Source organism: Ascaphus truei, chromosome 2 (genome assembly GCF_040206685.1).
Source record: "Ascaphus truei isolate aAscTru1 chromosome 2, aAscTru1.hap1, whole genome shotgun sequence".
Classification (NCBI taxonomy): Eukaryota; Metazoa; Chordata; class Amphibia; order Anura; family Ascaphidae; genus Ascaphus; species Ascaphus truei.
The window spans coordinates 481,235,230-481,250,226 of record NC_134484.1 but is presented as its reverse complement, the minus strand read 5'-3'; the positions used below and the strand labels follow the sequence as shown (position 1 = coordinate 481,250,226).

At 43.4% G+C, this 14,997-nt stretch overlaps 1 protein-coding gene across 1 annotated transcript in view; it reads right to left on the bottom strand.

Moving 5' to 3' along the window:
- LOC142488407 (uncharacterized) overlaps positions 1-5,224 on the bottom strand; it is a 64,186-nt gene extending 58,962 nt beyond the window's left edge. Inside the window, exon 1 of the mRNA XM_075588901.1 lies at positions 2,510-5,224. Within this exon, the coding sequence (XP_075445016.1) occupies positions 2,510-2,577 (68 nt within the window). The 5' untranslated portion in view covers positions 2,578-5,224. The remainder of the gene's footprint in view (positions 1-2,509) is intronic.
- Positions 5,225-14,997: the final 9,773 nt, after the last annotated feature.

Sequence of the window (14,997 nt, the reverse complement as noted above, 5' to 3'; positions counted from 1 at the left end):
GGTTAACCCTCTCACCGCCACAATGGCCTACGTCCCCATCTCAACAGATTATTTAAAAACATTGATCCATCGCTGGAAGAAAAAGAGATTGAGATGGACAGGGCCCACAGGGCCTTAGGCCCTAGATCAGAAGAGCCCAAGAGATGCAGGGACGTGATCGTCAAGATGCACCACTAAAGAAAGAATCATCAGATGCTGCAGGGAAAGAGGGGACATCCACTTCAAGAACAACAACCTCCAAATATTCAATGATCTTGCTAAAGAAACAGTGACCAGTCGGAGAGACCTAAAACCACTGACTTCCCTCGAGAGAGAGGGGAATCAAATACAGATGGGGCTTCCCATTCAAACTAATGATCATGAAAAACAGAAAACAATTTGTCCGGAGATATCCAGAAGAAAGTCCAAAATTCCTACATACAGCGGGATTATGCCACCTCCGGACAGCACAAGTCAAAGGCCAAAACATCAGAGACCAGAGCTGCAAGGTCCCCCCACACGCCTCAGAATGGTTAGACATGGGGGACATCAATACCTGACATGCATCCTCCTCCCTCCCCCCCTCAGTGCTCCGTGCCAAGACCCCCTCCATGCCCCAGCTCCATACCCCGCGCCCCGATCCCCCCTGTGCCCCGCACCCCAACACCCTCGTCCATGCCCAAAACTGCGGGTGGAGGCCGCAACCGTTCTGTGCCTGGACCGATTGGGTTGCGGACAGGAGAGGTGGAAGAGACATGGGTGTCCGGTCGGAGGAGCGCCAACGAACCAGGAGAGGAAGTGGCAAGGGGGACATTAAAGATCGGGGGGGAGAGCAGCGCGAGGGCTCCGGAGCTCTGCTGGAGATCCGGATGCTCCCTGCCCCTCCACGCTGGTGCCGGAGCTCTGTGCTCTGCCGGAGAGCCGAATGCTTCCCCCCCTCCATAATGGCACTGGATCTCTGAGCTCTGCTGTAGAGAGCCGGACGCTTCCCCCCGTCCCCTCTCCTTCATGCCCTGCGCCCGACCCCCTCGCCCAGATCTGCGGGAGGGGGCCACGACCGTCCGAGGTCAAGGCAAGGGACCTGAGGGAGAGGTGAGAGACAGGTGCCCAGTCTGAGGCTAGCCAGGAGTGGATGAGAATAGCACAGACGCCCGGCCCAACCAACAACACCAGCTACAACACCGGATGAAACTCTGCAGACACGCACAATCAGGTTTGATACCCCTGATAAATGGGCTCCAGCCGAGCGCCGACTTGGGGTCCGTGGTGGGTGGTGGATAATTGGCGCGGCACAAATGCCTGGGCAGGACTTGAGCCCGATACCAGTGGTACCGAGCAGAGCTTCGTCCCCTCCCTCTCTAGAAAGTTAAGATGGCCAAGCAGCTGTATCATTATCGTTAGCATAAATGAGGACCTAGAGGATATTCGGAGGGGCCCAAAAGTAAAAATAATGCTAAATGTAGTGTCAAATGCAGTGGGGGGTGTTAGATAAAAGAAAACTTGGGCGCTACGTCAATGACAGATAGAAAAAAGTAAGATAGTAATAAATATTATCGTCATTTTAATGTCTCCCAAGTGGACCCCAAATAACGGGGGCACTTGATGCAAAGTAGGCTCCTGCAGCTCAACCCCACTAGGATCTATCCAGGATCCTTAGGTATATGTGAACAATAGAAACATGGGGGAGCACAAGATAAATAAACAAATTCTTCAAATCAACGTATTTGAATCAACTTGCAGATCTCAATGATAGAATGGCTATGAGTATAACCAGACTACCATGGTACTCAGTGTAATGTACAAGGGTTGTAAACTACAGTCAATACACTCACACTGGTATTAGCAGAACCAGACTGGGATAGAAATGTAATATAGCATTACTTACACGGCCATGTGCAAGTACTTGATCCCTTAAATGTTTTCTTTCCTCCAAACTTCTGTCCAACAGGTGGGTCTTATCCTGGTTTGCTGGTGTTCAGCCTCACACTTGGCTTTTTGAACCAAAGAGTGCTGTACATGCACCCCCGTCACGTAATCCTCCCCCGTAATCAGGTCACATGTACTGCTGCGACACACTTTATTCGAGCAAATACCCAGTATGTACCTGGCAGATACCTGGAATGCGCCGCTCCTCACCTCTGACAAGCCCCGTTGCGTTTGCCTTCCCAGCCTGGGTTCATGCCTGGCTGACGGGCGGCTGATCTGTTAAATGATAATGATTAGGATTTAATAGGCTGCAATGCTTTGCGTGTCTACCAGATGGCATAAATTCATGAATTGTAATGCAGTATATATATATATATATATATACTGTGCAGTATTGCAGCCAGCGGGAATAAAATGCTTCAATCCATGCCTGGAAAATAACGCAATGCACTCGGGCAGAAAACAGTCACAAACCTCAATACACCCGAGTATACCCGAATTCGTGGGACTAGCCGAGCTCGAATAAAGTGTGTCGCCAGTGTATGGAGAGAACATTAGGTTCAAATATAAGCCATTTATTAGCATAGTAAAAATATACACTCACATGAAAAAGTCCTGGTCACCAACTGTAAAAGTCCATGCGGAAGCCTCCTCTGGACACAATTCGAGCATTGCGTTTCGCCGTTAATTCAGCCTTGTAAGGCTCAGGTGCACACCAGACGCGGGAGTGGGAACTTTTTCACGGAAGAGTGCACAGACCTTTATAGATCAGGTGGGCTTTGTCTTAGGCCGACAGGCTTCGAACAATACAAGAAAAATAGTCAATAGCATAGAACATGTCCACTCCACTAAAACAAAGGCAATCCTACTGGGCCTCGACGCAGTGAAGGCGTTCGACAGAATAAAGTGGACATTCCTGGACAAGACCATGCAGTCCTTTGGTTTCACTGGACCATTTCTAGAAGGGGTCAGTGCCCTCTATCACTCCCCTATAGCCCTAGTTAAAATACCAAGTAATAAACTGAAGACAATAAATATTAAGAATGGCACAAGGCAGGTTTGCCCCCTATCACCCCTCCTCTTTGCCCTATCAATTGAGCCTCTGGCCTCAAAGATCAGAAAGCACCCAGTTATTCAAGGAATAAACATAGGTGACAATAATTACAATATATCGCTTTTCGCAGATGATGTCATCCTAACCTTAGCAAACCCACTGATCTCTCTACCAAATCTGCTGAAGTCACTAGAGAAATTTGGTGGGCTATTAGGATACAAAATCAACAAAGGACAAATCAGAAGCCTTAAACCTGTCCCTCCCACATCCCGAGATCCAAAATCTACTAAAAAAAATCAAGTTTAAATGGCGACCAACTCATATTAAATATCTAGAGTCAACATCGCTAGAAACTACAAATTGCTCTATCAAAACAACTACCCCATTATTTCCCCCACTTCCACATTATTTGACAACATTAAAAAGGACCTATTGAAGTGGAGCAAGCATCAGATATCATGGATCGGTAGGATAATCTCCATAAAAATGAATATCCTCGCCACACTGCTATATTATTTCCAGACCCTTCCAATTTATGTACCCAGAGGTGAACTAAGAGCCCTACAGAACCAAATCTTTAAATTCATCTGGCAAGGGAAGAGACCAAGGGTGGCTAGGTCCATGCTGAAGGCCTCCAGATCGAGGGGCAGCATGGTGGTCCAGATATACTTCGGGACTTCCATGCAGCACAACTACGCCAAATAGTCATCTGGAATGTTGTTCTGCTGGGTAGCAATCGAATCAATCTACTCAGAGGATTGCCCGTTATTAATATCGCTCTAGACAAAAGGGGAAAAAAGACCAGGGATATAAAGAACCAGAACCTGTAAAATTCACAATGAACATCTGAACAAAAACAAAATCTAAACTGACTCAACTACCTCCCAGATTACCCCCCCCATTGATAACCCAAATTTCCCACCAGGGATGAGCTCAAGCCATTTCGACCAGTTTAAGAATAAAAACATTAAAAGGATAGGAGACTTACTTCACAAGGGGAAACCCCCAAGACCTTAGAACCAAATATAACCCCAGACCTACCTCTATTCCAATTCCAACAAATTAGGCATTTCCTCCTGTCCATCTCTAGGAACTCAAAATTTCCGTAGCTGACCAACTTCAAGCACTTATGCAAAAAGGAAAAGTACCAAAAAGGACTAATAAGGATGTCATGGGAGAGGGGGTTTGGACCGGTATTAAAGGGGTTACACCCCATTTGGCCACCTCTCACCTGGGAGGCGAGGGGTTAACTGTAATGATGTCCAGTACTGTAGTTATGCCCCTGCTTCAGCACCAACTGTGTATCCCCCTGTGAATATGTATTGTTCCCATTCCAGTGTCTGCACCAACACATACACTGGGATCTATGCGGGAGGGAAAGGGTTAATGTTAATTCTGTGTTTATGGCCCTTTGTCCCTTTTCCCACCTTTGCAGGCTCCATTTTGCAGTTTCTCCATAGGTCGCCATTGGGGCTCAATACAATCCTATGGAGATTCTGGCGATTTGGGCCCGTTTCCGTAGAAGACCTGCACGTGGTGCTCGTGAGGAGGAGCGGTGGTTCCCCATTGAAAGTGAATGGAGTAATGCATGTCAATGGAGATTCCTGGAAGCCGACCTCTGGAGACGAGCTGGCAGCCCGCCAGACCACAAAACCGCAAGAGCGGCAACATTGTCAAAAAAGAGCTTTGATCGCGCAATTGGCGTGGGAACTAGGGCCTCGGTCAAGTTCACGGCCAATTGGTGTGGGAACTTTGGTTCTAGGGCACCCAGAAATAAAATTCCTTTTGCCCCTAGATGTTAGGAACCCACTCACTTGCCCCCAACAGGGTCCAACAATTAATGGCGACGAGAAAGGGTCGCGCCGGCCAGGAGGGTCCTACCATTGAATCCTATGGCGGCGCCGGCCCATGCATTTCCTATGGAGGCGCCGGCCCTATTGATTTTAATGGAGGGAATGAGCAGAAACCTGGGACTCATAGCTCCGGTTCTGTTCAACCTAGAGGGCTGAGATTCGGTCACCGTGTAGTCCTAGTTCCGGCAGGATTGCATGGCAAATATCAACCCTCTCGGGGCAACAGAACGGAGTCAGAGTAATGGCAAAGTTTGTGTTTCTGCCATTGACTTGCATGGCAGAAAAAAAGCCACTTTTTGTAATGTGCTTTCAAACTGTATTTTTGTATCTCCGGTTCTGGGGGTCGTGGAAGGCTGATATTTGGCCACTATGGCAAGGGTCCTCCGGCATGAGGACCTGGCAAATTTCAGCCCACTCGGACCCACGGAACGGATTATTTTAATATGTGTAGATATTAAAGAATGTATTGTATTTTGGGTCTGGTATAAAAGCCCAGAGCCCATATGGTATGTTAATGCTCAGGGGGGAGACAAGTGGTCTACAATAGACCCCCTGATCAAAGGCTCCCCCACCCTGCTTGTGTATGCTACAACAAAGCAGAGCAGGAAGTTGGTACTTGGGATAAGTGTTGTGTTTCACACCTTGGAACAAAGGGTTTCCTATCCCAAGCAGACTGGGCGACGCCAGTCTTGTGGGAGGGGGGCTAGGGAAATGAGCCCGATTAGAACAATGTCCACCCCTGTGGACAGGAATGACTTTGCCACTCAAGTGAGGTGGCAAAGGGTCATTAGTGGAGGTAATTGATGTCCAATGCCTGACACCCTCTGTGAACGTATAGGGCTGGAATCCCATATAAACCAGGGTAAACCCTATACCCATTGTCTTTCGTAATGTCTTCATTTGGAACCCTTATTGCTGAATGAATTACCAATCCTGTACCTGATTGCTTCATTGTCCAACCCTTAAGTGTTCATTTCTTGTCTGTTATTTGTATCATCTTGAGTGTTCTCCTTCTTTAAGGAATAAACTATATTTATTATATATAAGTAGTGTTCAATTCAACCCAGATATTTGGTGTATATTATACCCTGTCACTAGTGACGAAGTTGAGACATTAGGGGGTCTGACATAACAACATTAGAGTCAAAGCAGCCATTTTGTCTGACTATTTTCGTTAGCCATCTTGTTATTGTTCTAGTCCTTGTCTGTCAATTACGTTGTAATGTGCTGTGCTTGTGTCTTCCATTTTGTCTTCTGTCTGTATGAAAGCTGCATGAAAGTTATAGTGGGTTAAAAGATTTTTCGCTCTCAGTGTTTACCAGCTCTGACCAGCCCAGCTGCAGAAGAAGGGAGGGGGCATACAGCCTTGAGGAGTGAGATTAGAATTAGAGAAGAGTTCTCACATTTAAGTGCCAGGTAAAGTCTTGAGAAGTGAGATCAGAATTAGAACCAACTTCTTAGCATTTGAGTGTCTGGTGGACTCAGAGATAGAAATAATTTCTCACATTCAACCCCTTAAAGAATGTATGTATCATTTCATTTTTGTTATGTATTACAAGATTATGTCATTTTAGGTGACGCACACTTCCATCATTTGTTATGTATTGCAAACTTACATCAGTTTTAGCATTGTTATGTATTACAAAATGATGTCATATTTAGTGACGTGCAAGCCCCCCCATAAAGGGGTGGAACTTTAGGTTTTAGGGTATAAATATATGGCATACCGTGTTATTGTTAGAGAGCTTTTTTTCAAAAGCTGTCTCCGTTGTGCACTTGACTTGAATAAATTCACGTGTTATTCTGTTTCAAAATAACCTCAGACTGTGTTTTTTATTTACACTTTTCTCAGATGGCGCATTCCGAATAGGGACTCAATATCATCGGAATCGAGCACCCGGATGAATCACTCCTCCATCACTCAAACCTGAGCGCTCATATGAATCAAGGTAAGGCTACCTGCATTTTTTAGACAAACAGCCTGATTAAATTGTTTTTGAGTGGTGAGTGGAGCTGATTTTTGAACGGTGTCTTATCTGATGTGACGAGTAAGAATCCCAAGCAGTTTCATGTGAATTTATTATTCTCTGTTCCTGTATTCATTTTAAAGTGTAAGAGTTGTTAAGAGTTATTAGGGGCTAAAGTAAAAGTCCCGTTAAAAGTTTTAGTGTTTTGGTGATGAAGGTGAGTGTTTGTATGCTTAAAGGGATTGTTTTCAGACCGTCCTGGGTTGTGATAAATATTTTTGTTGTCTGAGCAGGACGGGTCCCTGATTGTACATTTGCTCTGTCTTGTCATTAACATACTAAGTGAGGTATTCATGGATATCTGTTTAGAAGGTCTTATCTGTATCCATGTCATAAAAGTATAAGGTTTATCAGGACTGGGTTGGACCCGCTGAAGTGATTCAAGTTTTTCTTTGGTATAGTTATGGTGAGAAAATGTGATTGGGGGAACAGTCTCGTGACATGTCCTTATCTGCATATTTACACTATTCAGAACAATAACATGCCAAAAGAGTTGTACGTAATCAGCTTGCGCCGATTATTGTAACGCTAAATTGTACAGGTCAATTAACAGTTGATTGCTGTAGCCGAAGTATTGTACATTGTCAATTAACATTGATTATTGTAGCCGAAGACGTATTGTACAGGTCAATTAAATTTGATTTCTGTAGCCGAAAAAGTATTGTACAGGTCAATTAAATTTGATTTCTGTAACAGGGGAATAATGGGAAACCATAAATTCTCAAAGGATTGTGTGTCTGCAGATGAAAATAATAAAGAATGAATACAGAGAACGAAAAGAGACAATATAAATATATTGTGTTGGCCAGAGAATGGCACTGTTTGTACTATTATCAACTAATTGCGCAGATGTTTAAATGAAAGAGGGGTCTTTTTCTGTGGGATTGATAAGCTCAGGGAGTGCCGTCTCGTGTGTTTTTAAATCCCATAGGGAAACATACCTTACGTTAATATGGGTCAAAAGAATTCTGTTGAGGGACCCGTTGCATTCATTTTTACCATTGCCAGGACAGAAGTTAATATAATAACAAGTGAAAAAGAAAGTGAATAGGAAAGAAATAGCAAGTGAATTTGCCGATAGATAATCAAGGCATACGATGGTGTTGAGGAAGTAGATATTGAGGGTTATTTTTATGAAAGGTTATATGCAGAAATTGGGATACAATTAGAGACTGTGTATATTGTTTGGAAGGGACAGAAAGTGTTACAAGTGTAAAAAGGTAGGACATGTTGCCAGTAATTGCAGAGCAGCCCTAGTTAAAATAAGAGATTAAAATAAGAGATTAGAAGAAAAGGAATGGAATTTAAAAGGTTTGTTTGTACTGGCCACACAAATAGGTCTTTAAAACCACAAAATATTATTTTTCCTTCTGTTCTAATGGCAACTAGAAAGAGAATCAGAATAACAGCAGCACAGACCGCGCCAAACCCCCCCCCCCCCCCGCCCCCCCTTCTCCAAAAGAATGTGCAAAAGATACAAAAAGTTAACTCAAAGGCACCGGAGCATTAAAAAAAAAAAAAAAAAAAAAAGGAGAGAGGCGTGCACGACAGGGAGGTGAATGGCAGCTTAGAGTGTGAGCTCCATCCCCTCCGGCGTTTCAAAATGATCTAACTCCAGCAAAAACACAGCAACTGCATAATCCAGAATCTGCAGAACGTGTCTAAATATACAGAGGTGGCATCAACTAAGACTTTAAGGAAAAAAACACAGCCGGTGTCTACTTATTTTAAGAGCAAAGAGACTGCCAGGGCTGACATACCCGAGTCTCCAGTGCAGACAGCATCAGCAGACCCAGAATTGGACTCCTCACCTGAAGAACCAGACGATATGGCTGTAATGAGACGTAAGGACATGAAGGAGTTTTGCAGCAATATGAAACAATTCTTTAAGTCTGAACTTTGGGCACTTCGGAAGGATGTGGACGCAATAGGGGAGCGTACGGCCACTTTGGAATCCAGGGCACGAGACAGCTACATCCACAGCACAAACGCAGACTCAAATATCCGCCTTAAAGGCACAGGTCACTTCCCTAGAAGATAAAATTGAGGACGCAGAGAACCGCGACCGGCGCTGTAACATACGGCTGAGAGGGGTCCCAGAAGCTATAACAGACCCAGAGGAATTCACCTCGAGGTGGCTGGAACATATATTCCCAGACATGGCTGCCAGAGACCTGGTTCTGATATAGGCACAGACAGATATCCCGGGGATTGAGAGGTCCTCAATATGGCGCTGATAACAGTAAATGCGTTCCCCTTTCGGAGGGGCTTACAGGAGGTATTCTATACCCCCAAGACCCTTTATAGCAGCATTATAATGTAAGTAATGTGAGAGACGACTCAGCTTGCAAGCATCTGTGATGCTTGGCACGGGGCCCCGTGTTGCATCTACTACCAACGCACTCCCCCTACCTCACCCCCAACCTACCCCTCTCCCCTCCCCATCCCGCCTTGACCTCCCCTCCCTTTTCCTTTTTTTTTTTTTTTGTGAGTGTGTATTGTCTTTTAAGTTGAGTTATAAGTGTCTGTTTGTCCATTTAAATAGAGACGGCTTGGACTGTATGGTCCACAGCAAAACACCCGGAAGGCCGGGTCCCGAAGCACAGTAGGACCTCGTTGCTACTTACACAGTTGTTAAAATATTGTTTACATACAAGACAAAAGTATTCTGTAATGTATTTTATGCTGTTTTAATTCAATAAAAAATTTAAGTTTAAAAAAAAAAAAATTGTTTTAAAAGCAGGTTATTTATGAGAAGTTGATTCACTGTGTAGGAGAGAAGTTTGTGTCTATGTTCTTTGTGTGTCTGTATTGTGGTTTCTGTATTGTGTGTAAACACGTCAATTGCATTTCTATAGGATTAGGATATGTTGCAAAGAGATTTTAAGCTCGCACGTATTGTTTAAATTATATATGGTGTGTTCATAAGTTGATCTAACCTCAGTTTAGTTAATTGTCCCATTTTTATTTTTGAGAGGCCACTTTTTTATTTTTGAGAGGCCACATTTTTATTTTTGAGAGGCCATATTTTTATTTTTGAGAGGCCATAATTTTTTTCGTTTTTATTGCTGTGGAGAGAACTCCATTTTTATTACAATCCAGTAATTAATATTTAGAAGACTTTGAAACTGTTTTGTTATCTGCTCGGCACTCTCAAGGTCTTTTTGGCGAAACGCCCGGGCATGCAAATTGCCCAAGATAAACAAGCTCTGAAATTTTTCTCTCAGTGTCTTTAAAAATAAAATAACGCTGTCAGTGTGTACGGCACTGTGCAAAGAGCTTATATTACAAGAAATTTAGTGTGAAGTCCTATACAAAAGCATTTGACTATTATCTGAATGGGATATATTTTATAACTTTTAACCATTTATTTTTTCCATAGGTGTTCTATTTTATTATAAGCAGTAGTTATTGTTAAAATATTTGTAGAATGTTTTGCCAAAGTGGTGCATTGGGAGTCACCTCTCGTTTTTGGATATGTTCTAGGTATAGAGTTAAAGGACAGGTGATACATAGTTGCAAATGCAGTTACATAAGTGAGCAGGGTATACATTATATGCAAGGCATTTCACATTTTTAGCAGAATAGTTACAATGGAGTGTTTGGGGTGGATGCCAGATTGGAATTGGCAAGGGGCATTTGTCTTAGTATAGTAATTGTTTAATTGGGAGTGAACACATTTTTGTCCATGACTTTGGATAGTATCGTAATGTATGACTTTATTTATTTATATATATATATATATATATATATATATATATATATATATATATATATATATATATATATATATATATATATATATATATATATATATATATATATATATATATATATATATATATATATATAGATAGCGTCAAAAATGTACTCAACACTTCACAAAGAATACAGTAGAGGGAATTATAATAGAATAGTAAGTGCAGCAAAATCAGACAATAGGAAAGGAAATCCCTGCCCTTAAGAGCTTACAATCTAAGGTTTGAGGGGAATTTACAGAGATAGCAGGTGAGGGAATAAGTGCTGTAGATAGCAGTGCTTGGCCACAATGGGTGGTAGGAGTGACTGTGTGTGTGATAATAGCCACGAGTACAGGCTATTGGGATGTTTAATTTATGGGGCAAGTTTTAAGGTTAGTTAGTATTTAATGAAAAGGTTGATACCATTTGCATCGGAGGAGATTACAATGAGGCATGAATGAGAGCAAGTGTGTATTGGGAGAAGAGATATTGGTCTATAGTTTGAGACAGTGTTTTTGTCCCCACTTTTGAAGATTGGGACAGCTCTGGTAGTTTTCCAGGTCTTAGGGATATGCCCTGCAGACAGGATAGAGTTGATTATGGAAGCAATTGGTTTGACAATGGTTGAGGCCCAAAGTCTTAGGAACTTAGATTGTAGTACAGTCAAGTCCACATTAGCTGCTTAGTTTTAAATATGAGGAGCATTAATAGGAGATACCTCTGTCTATATGCGGATGTTAAGACAGTAGTAAACACATTGATACAAGAATGTATTCCTAGGTATAAATTATCTCCCTATGAGACACTTATGGGATGACTTATGACTAACAGTAGTTCAAAGAAACAAATTAAGGACCATCTATTGGTAATAAAACAATAAGTATTGTATGCCACTAATATATTTTTGGAGTCTCTCTAGGCATAAGGTATGATAAAAGTGCACCTACACGAGATGGAGTTAAAGGTCAAGTAGTTCCTAAACAAGCATGCTCTTCATCCCAGATGAAAAGGACCATACTAACCACCAATACAGCAATTAAAGTGTCAGAGATTCCTGGATCCACGTGGCTCACATAAAACTCAGTCCAGCTCCACCAAAGACCAAATTCATCAAAAGCACAGCCGCATCAAGTTTACGTTTTGACGAGACATAAACTTTGACCGTTAACCAACGAGGAAAATAAGACACCAGGCTGAGGCCTGGTCTTATCAGAACATTTCATTTTTTCAAAGACTCAATATCTTTATTCTTTTATAGTGTGTACAAGTTAGAATTTTAAGATGTATGCACCATTGGGTCTGCGAAGGTATAACCCACAGAGAGATGACAGGATTGTCATGATGATGCTCTACAGAGCCTTGTCAGCAATACTCATCTGCCTGTGTTCCTTATACATCGCAGATATCTATCACCATGGTTAAGGTAACACTACACTAATTCACCATCTCACCCACAAACATCACAAAGTCCCAGTAATAGAATGTTGTGCTAATTCTCAAAATATATGATGGTAGAGATGGATGCCATTTTTCTTTAGCTAGCATCAGAAAGGTCACTTGCCTAAAATAAGGTTTTTAGCATTTTTTGTATCCATTTTTACACACTAGCAACACCAATCATTTATGGGTCAAGTGCCTCCAACAACCAGAAACAAGAGAAAAACACCAAATATTGCAGGACTGAAAAGTAGTTTATGGAAAGAACAATTTTGGGTTAGTTTAGTTCTAAATGTAGGAGGTGGGTTACTATATGACAGGCTTAATACATTAACAGATGTGTTAGATGTCCTCAATCACACCACTACATCTATTGCATCACTAAACCAAGAACAGGTTCAGATCAGGCTTTTGGCCTTACAAAACAGAATGGCTTTAGATTACATTTTAGCACCAAAAGGGGGTGTATGTGCCCTAATTAAAGAACAATGTTGTGTTTTCATCCAAGATCAGAGTGGCAAGGTACAGCATGAGTTAGGCAAAATAAAAGAAATTCAAGAAAGACTTAGGAAGAGAAGTTCACAGACTGGGACCCTTCAGGGCTGGCTCGATTGGTAGGATCACTAGGAGCGAAATTTTTGAATGCGGTATGTGTGTGATTGTGATACTCGTTGTCATCTATGTTTGTGTTACGTTTGTCAAAGGTGAATCCACAAATATGCAACCCCCTCTGCAGACATAATGCCATTGTTTGCAGAACCAATTTACAGCAGTCCCTTGAAGAAAAAAGATGCCAAGTACAGTGTTCTAACTCTGGAAAAGAATTTGGCTGTAACGCCATACGAGACTATGACTACATGGTCAGGCACCCTCGTGCACTGTCCTATACCCTCAAGCAGCATTATGAGATGATGGAGCACCCCTGTGCCTCCCAACGTGTTACTGGACTAAAATCATGCTAATAATTCTCAAAAAACAATGTTTTAAAGAATCAGAGGAGGGACTGACGAAGTTGAGACATTAGGGGGTCTGACATAACATTAGAGTCAAAGCAGCCATTTTGTCTGACTATTTTCGTTAGCCATCTTGTTATTGTTCTAGTCCTTGTCTGTCAATTACGTTGTAATGTGCTGTGCTTGTGTCTTCCATTTTGTCTTCTGTCTGTATTAAAGCTGCATGAAAGTTATAGTGGGTTAAAAGATTTTTCGCTCTCAGTGTTTACCAGCTCTGACCAGCCCAGCTGCAGAAGAAGGGAGGGGGCATACAGCCTTGAGGAGTGAGATTAGAATTAGAGAAGAGTTCTCACATTTAAGTGCCATGTAAAGTCTTGAGAAGTGAGATCAGAATTAGAACCAACTTCTCAGCATTCGAGTGTCTGGTGGAATCAGAGATAGAAATAATTTCTCACATTCAACCCCTTAAAGAATGTGTAACGGGTATTCCCCCCCCCCCCCCCCAATCTCACATTGGCCCGGGTGATCTAACCAATCCCCATTACGTGATCGTGTATGGTGGTGCACCTGCAAGTAACAGGACTCCTGAGTCTCCCGCTTGATGGTATTAGGGGATGTCATCAGGACAGGTAGCTGAGGTAGTGCAGCGCCTCCACCTCATCAGGGTCTATGCTTCCGCAGGGAGATGGTCCTGGTGAGGAACTCCTTCTTGGTGCCATCCACTGTTGAGTAATCTCACACTCACACAGTGGAGTTCTTTTTAACAAGGGCATCTTTATTGATGAACTGATTACAGCAGACTGCCCCTTGCAGCTCTCAGCTTTAGCCGCACATTCCGCCGTGCTGTCCCTTTGCCAGGTACTGCCCTCCTCAATTGGAGTGGGATTCCCTCTCCCTTTAGGGAGATCACCTCTGTGCCAGGTCCCTGGACATAGTGTGGCCTAGACAGGCTTGATTAGAATATTCGTGCCACTAGTTACAGCACTAGGGTCACAAATCTATCTTGATATCCTTCTGCAACAACTGCTTGTCAACAACTCTGCAACTGCTGTGCAACCACACTAAACTAACAGTGTTGTGCCCTTTATACCTCAGGGGGCAGGCACATCTCTGATGTCACTATCCAGGGACTCAGAGCATGTAGCCACTCCCATCCACACACAGGTCACCTCACCAGGGTGTGAGGGAAAACCTCCATAACTACTGCTGGCAGGCCTGTACTTACCAGGACTTACTGCCAACAGGGAAGAGGTCTGCAGTCCATTATTATGCATGGCTACAAATGTATCATTTCATTTTTGTTATGTACACAGGCGGCACACTTTATTTGAGTACGGCTCATTCCGCAAGCCGGGATATGTCCCGGCTTGCGAGCCGCACTCCCTCAGCGTGCCGCGCATCACCGATGCGCGGTCACGCGTCATCGGGTGCCTGTGCCGCCTGTACGCGTGCCCAGGGCTCCCCGAGGGAGCCCTGGTGTCGCGCGGATGTGAGGACGGCGGCGGGACGTTCCGGGGGACCCGGTGAGGAGAGGGGGAAGCCCCGACCGGCGGGCCTCTCCTCCGAGGCTTCGGCGCGCGCCCGGCACCCTCCGGCACGTGCCAGGTTACTGCTGCGGCCAAGAACGGGCAAATGCTCGAATAAACTCGGCCGCAGCAGTATTACAAGATTATGTCATTTTAGGTGACGCACACTTCCATCATTTATTATGTATTGCAAACTTACATCAGTTTTAGAATTGTTATGTATTACAAAATGATGTCATATTTAGTGACGTGCAAGCCCCCCCATAAAGGGGTGGAGCTTTAGGTTTTAGGGTATAAATATATGGCATACCGTGTTATTGTTAGAGAGCTTTTTTTCAAAAGCTGTCTCCGTTGTGCACTTGACTTGAATAAATTCACGTGTTATTCTGTTTCAAAATAACCTCAGACTGTGTTTTTTATTTACGCTTTTCTCACTAGCTACCGTGACAAAGGATGATTTACGCAGGGCTAGAATCGGCGGGGTCCACTACAGACCATAGTT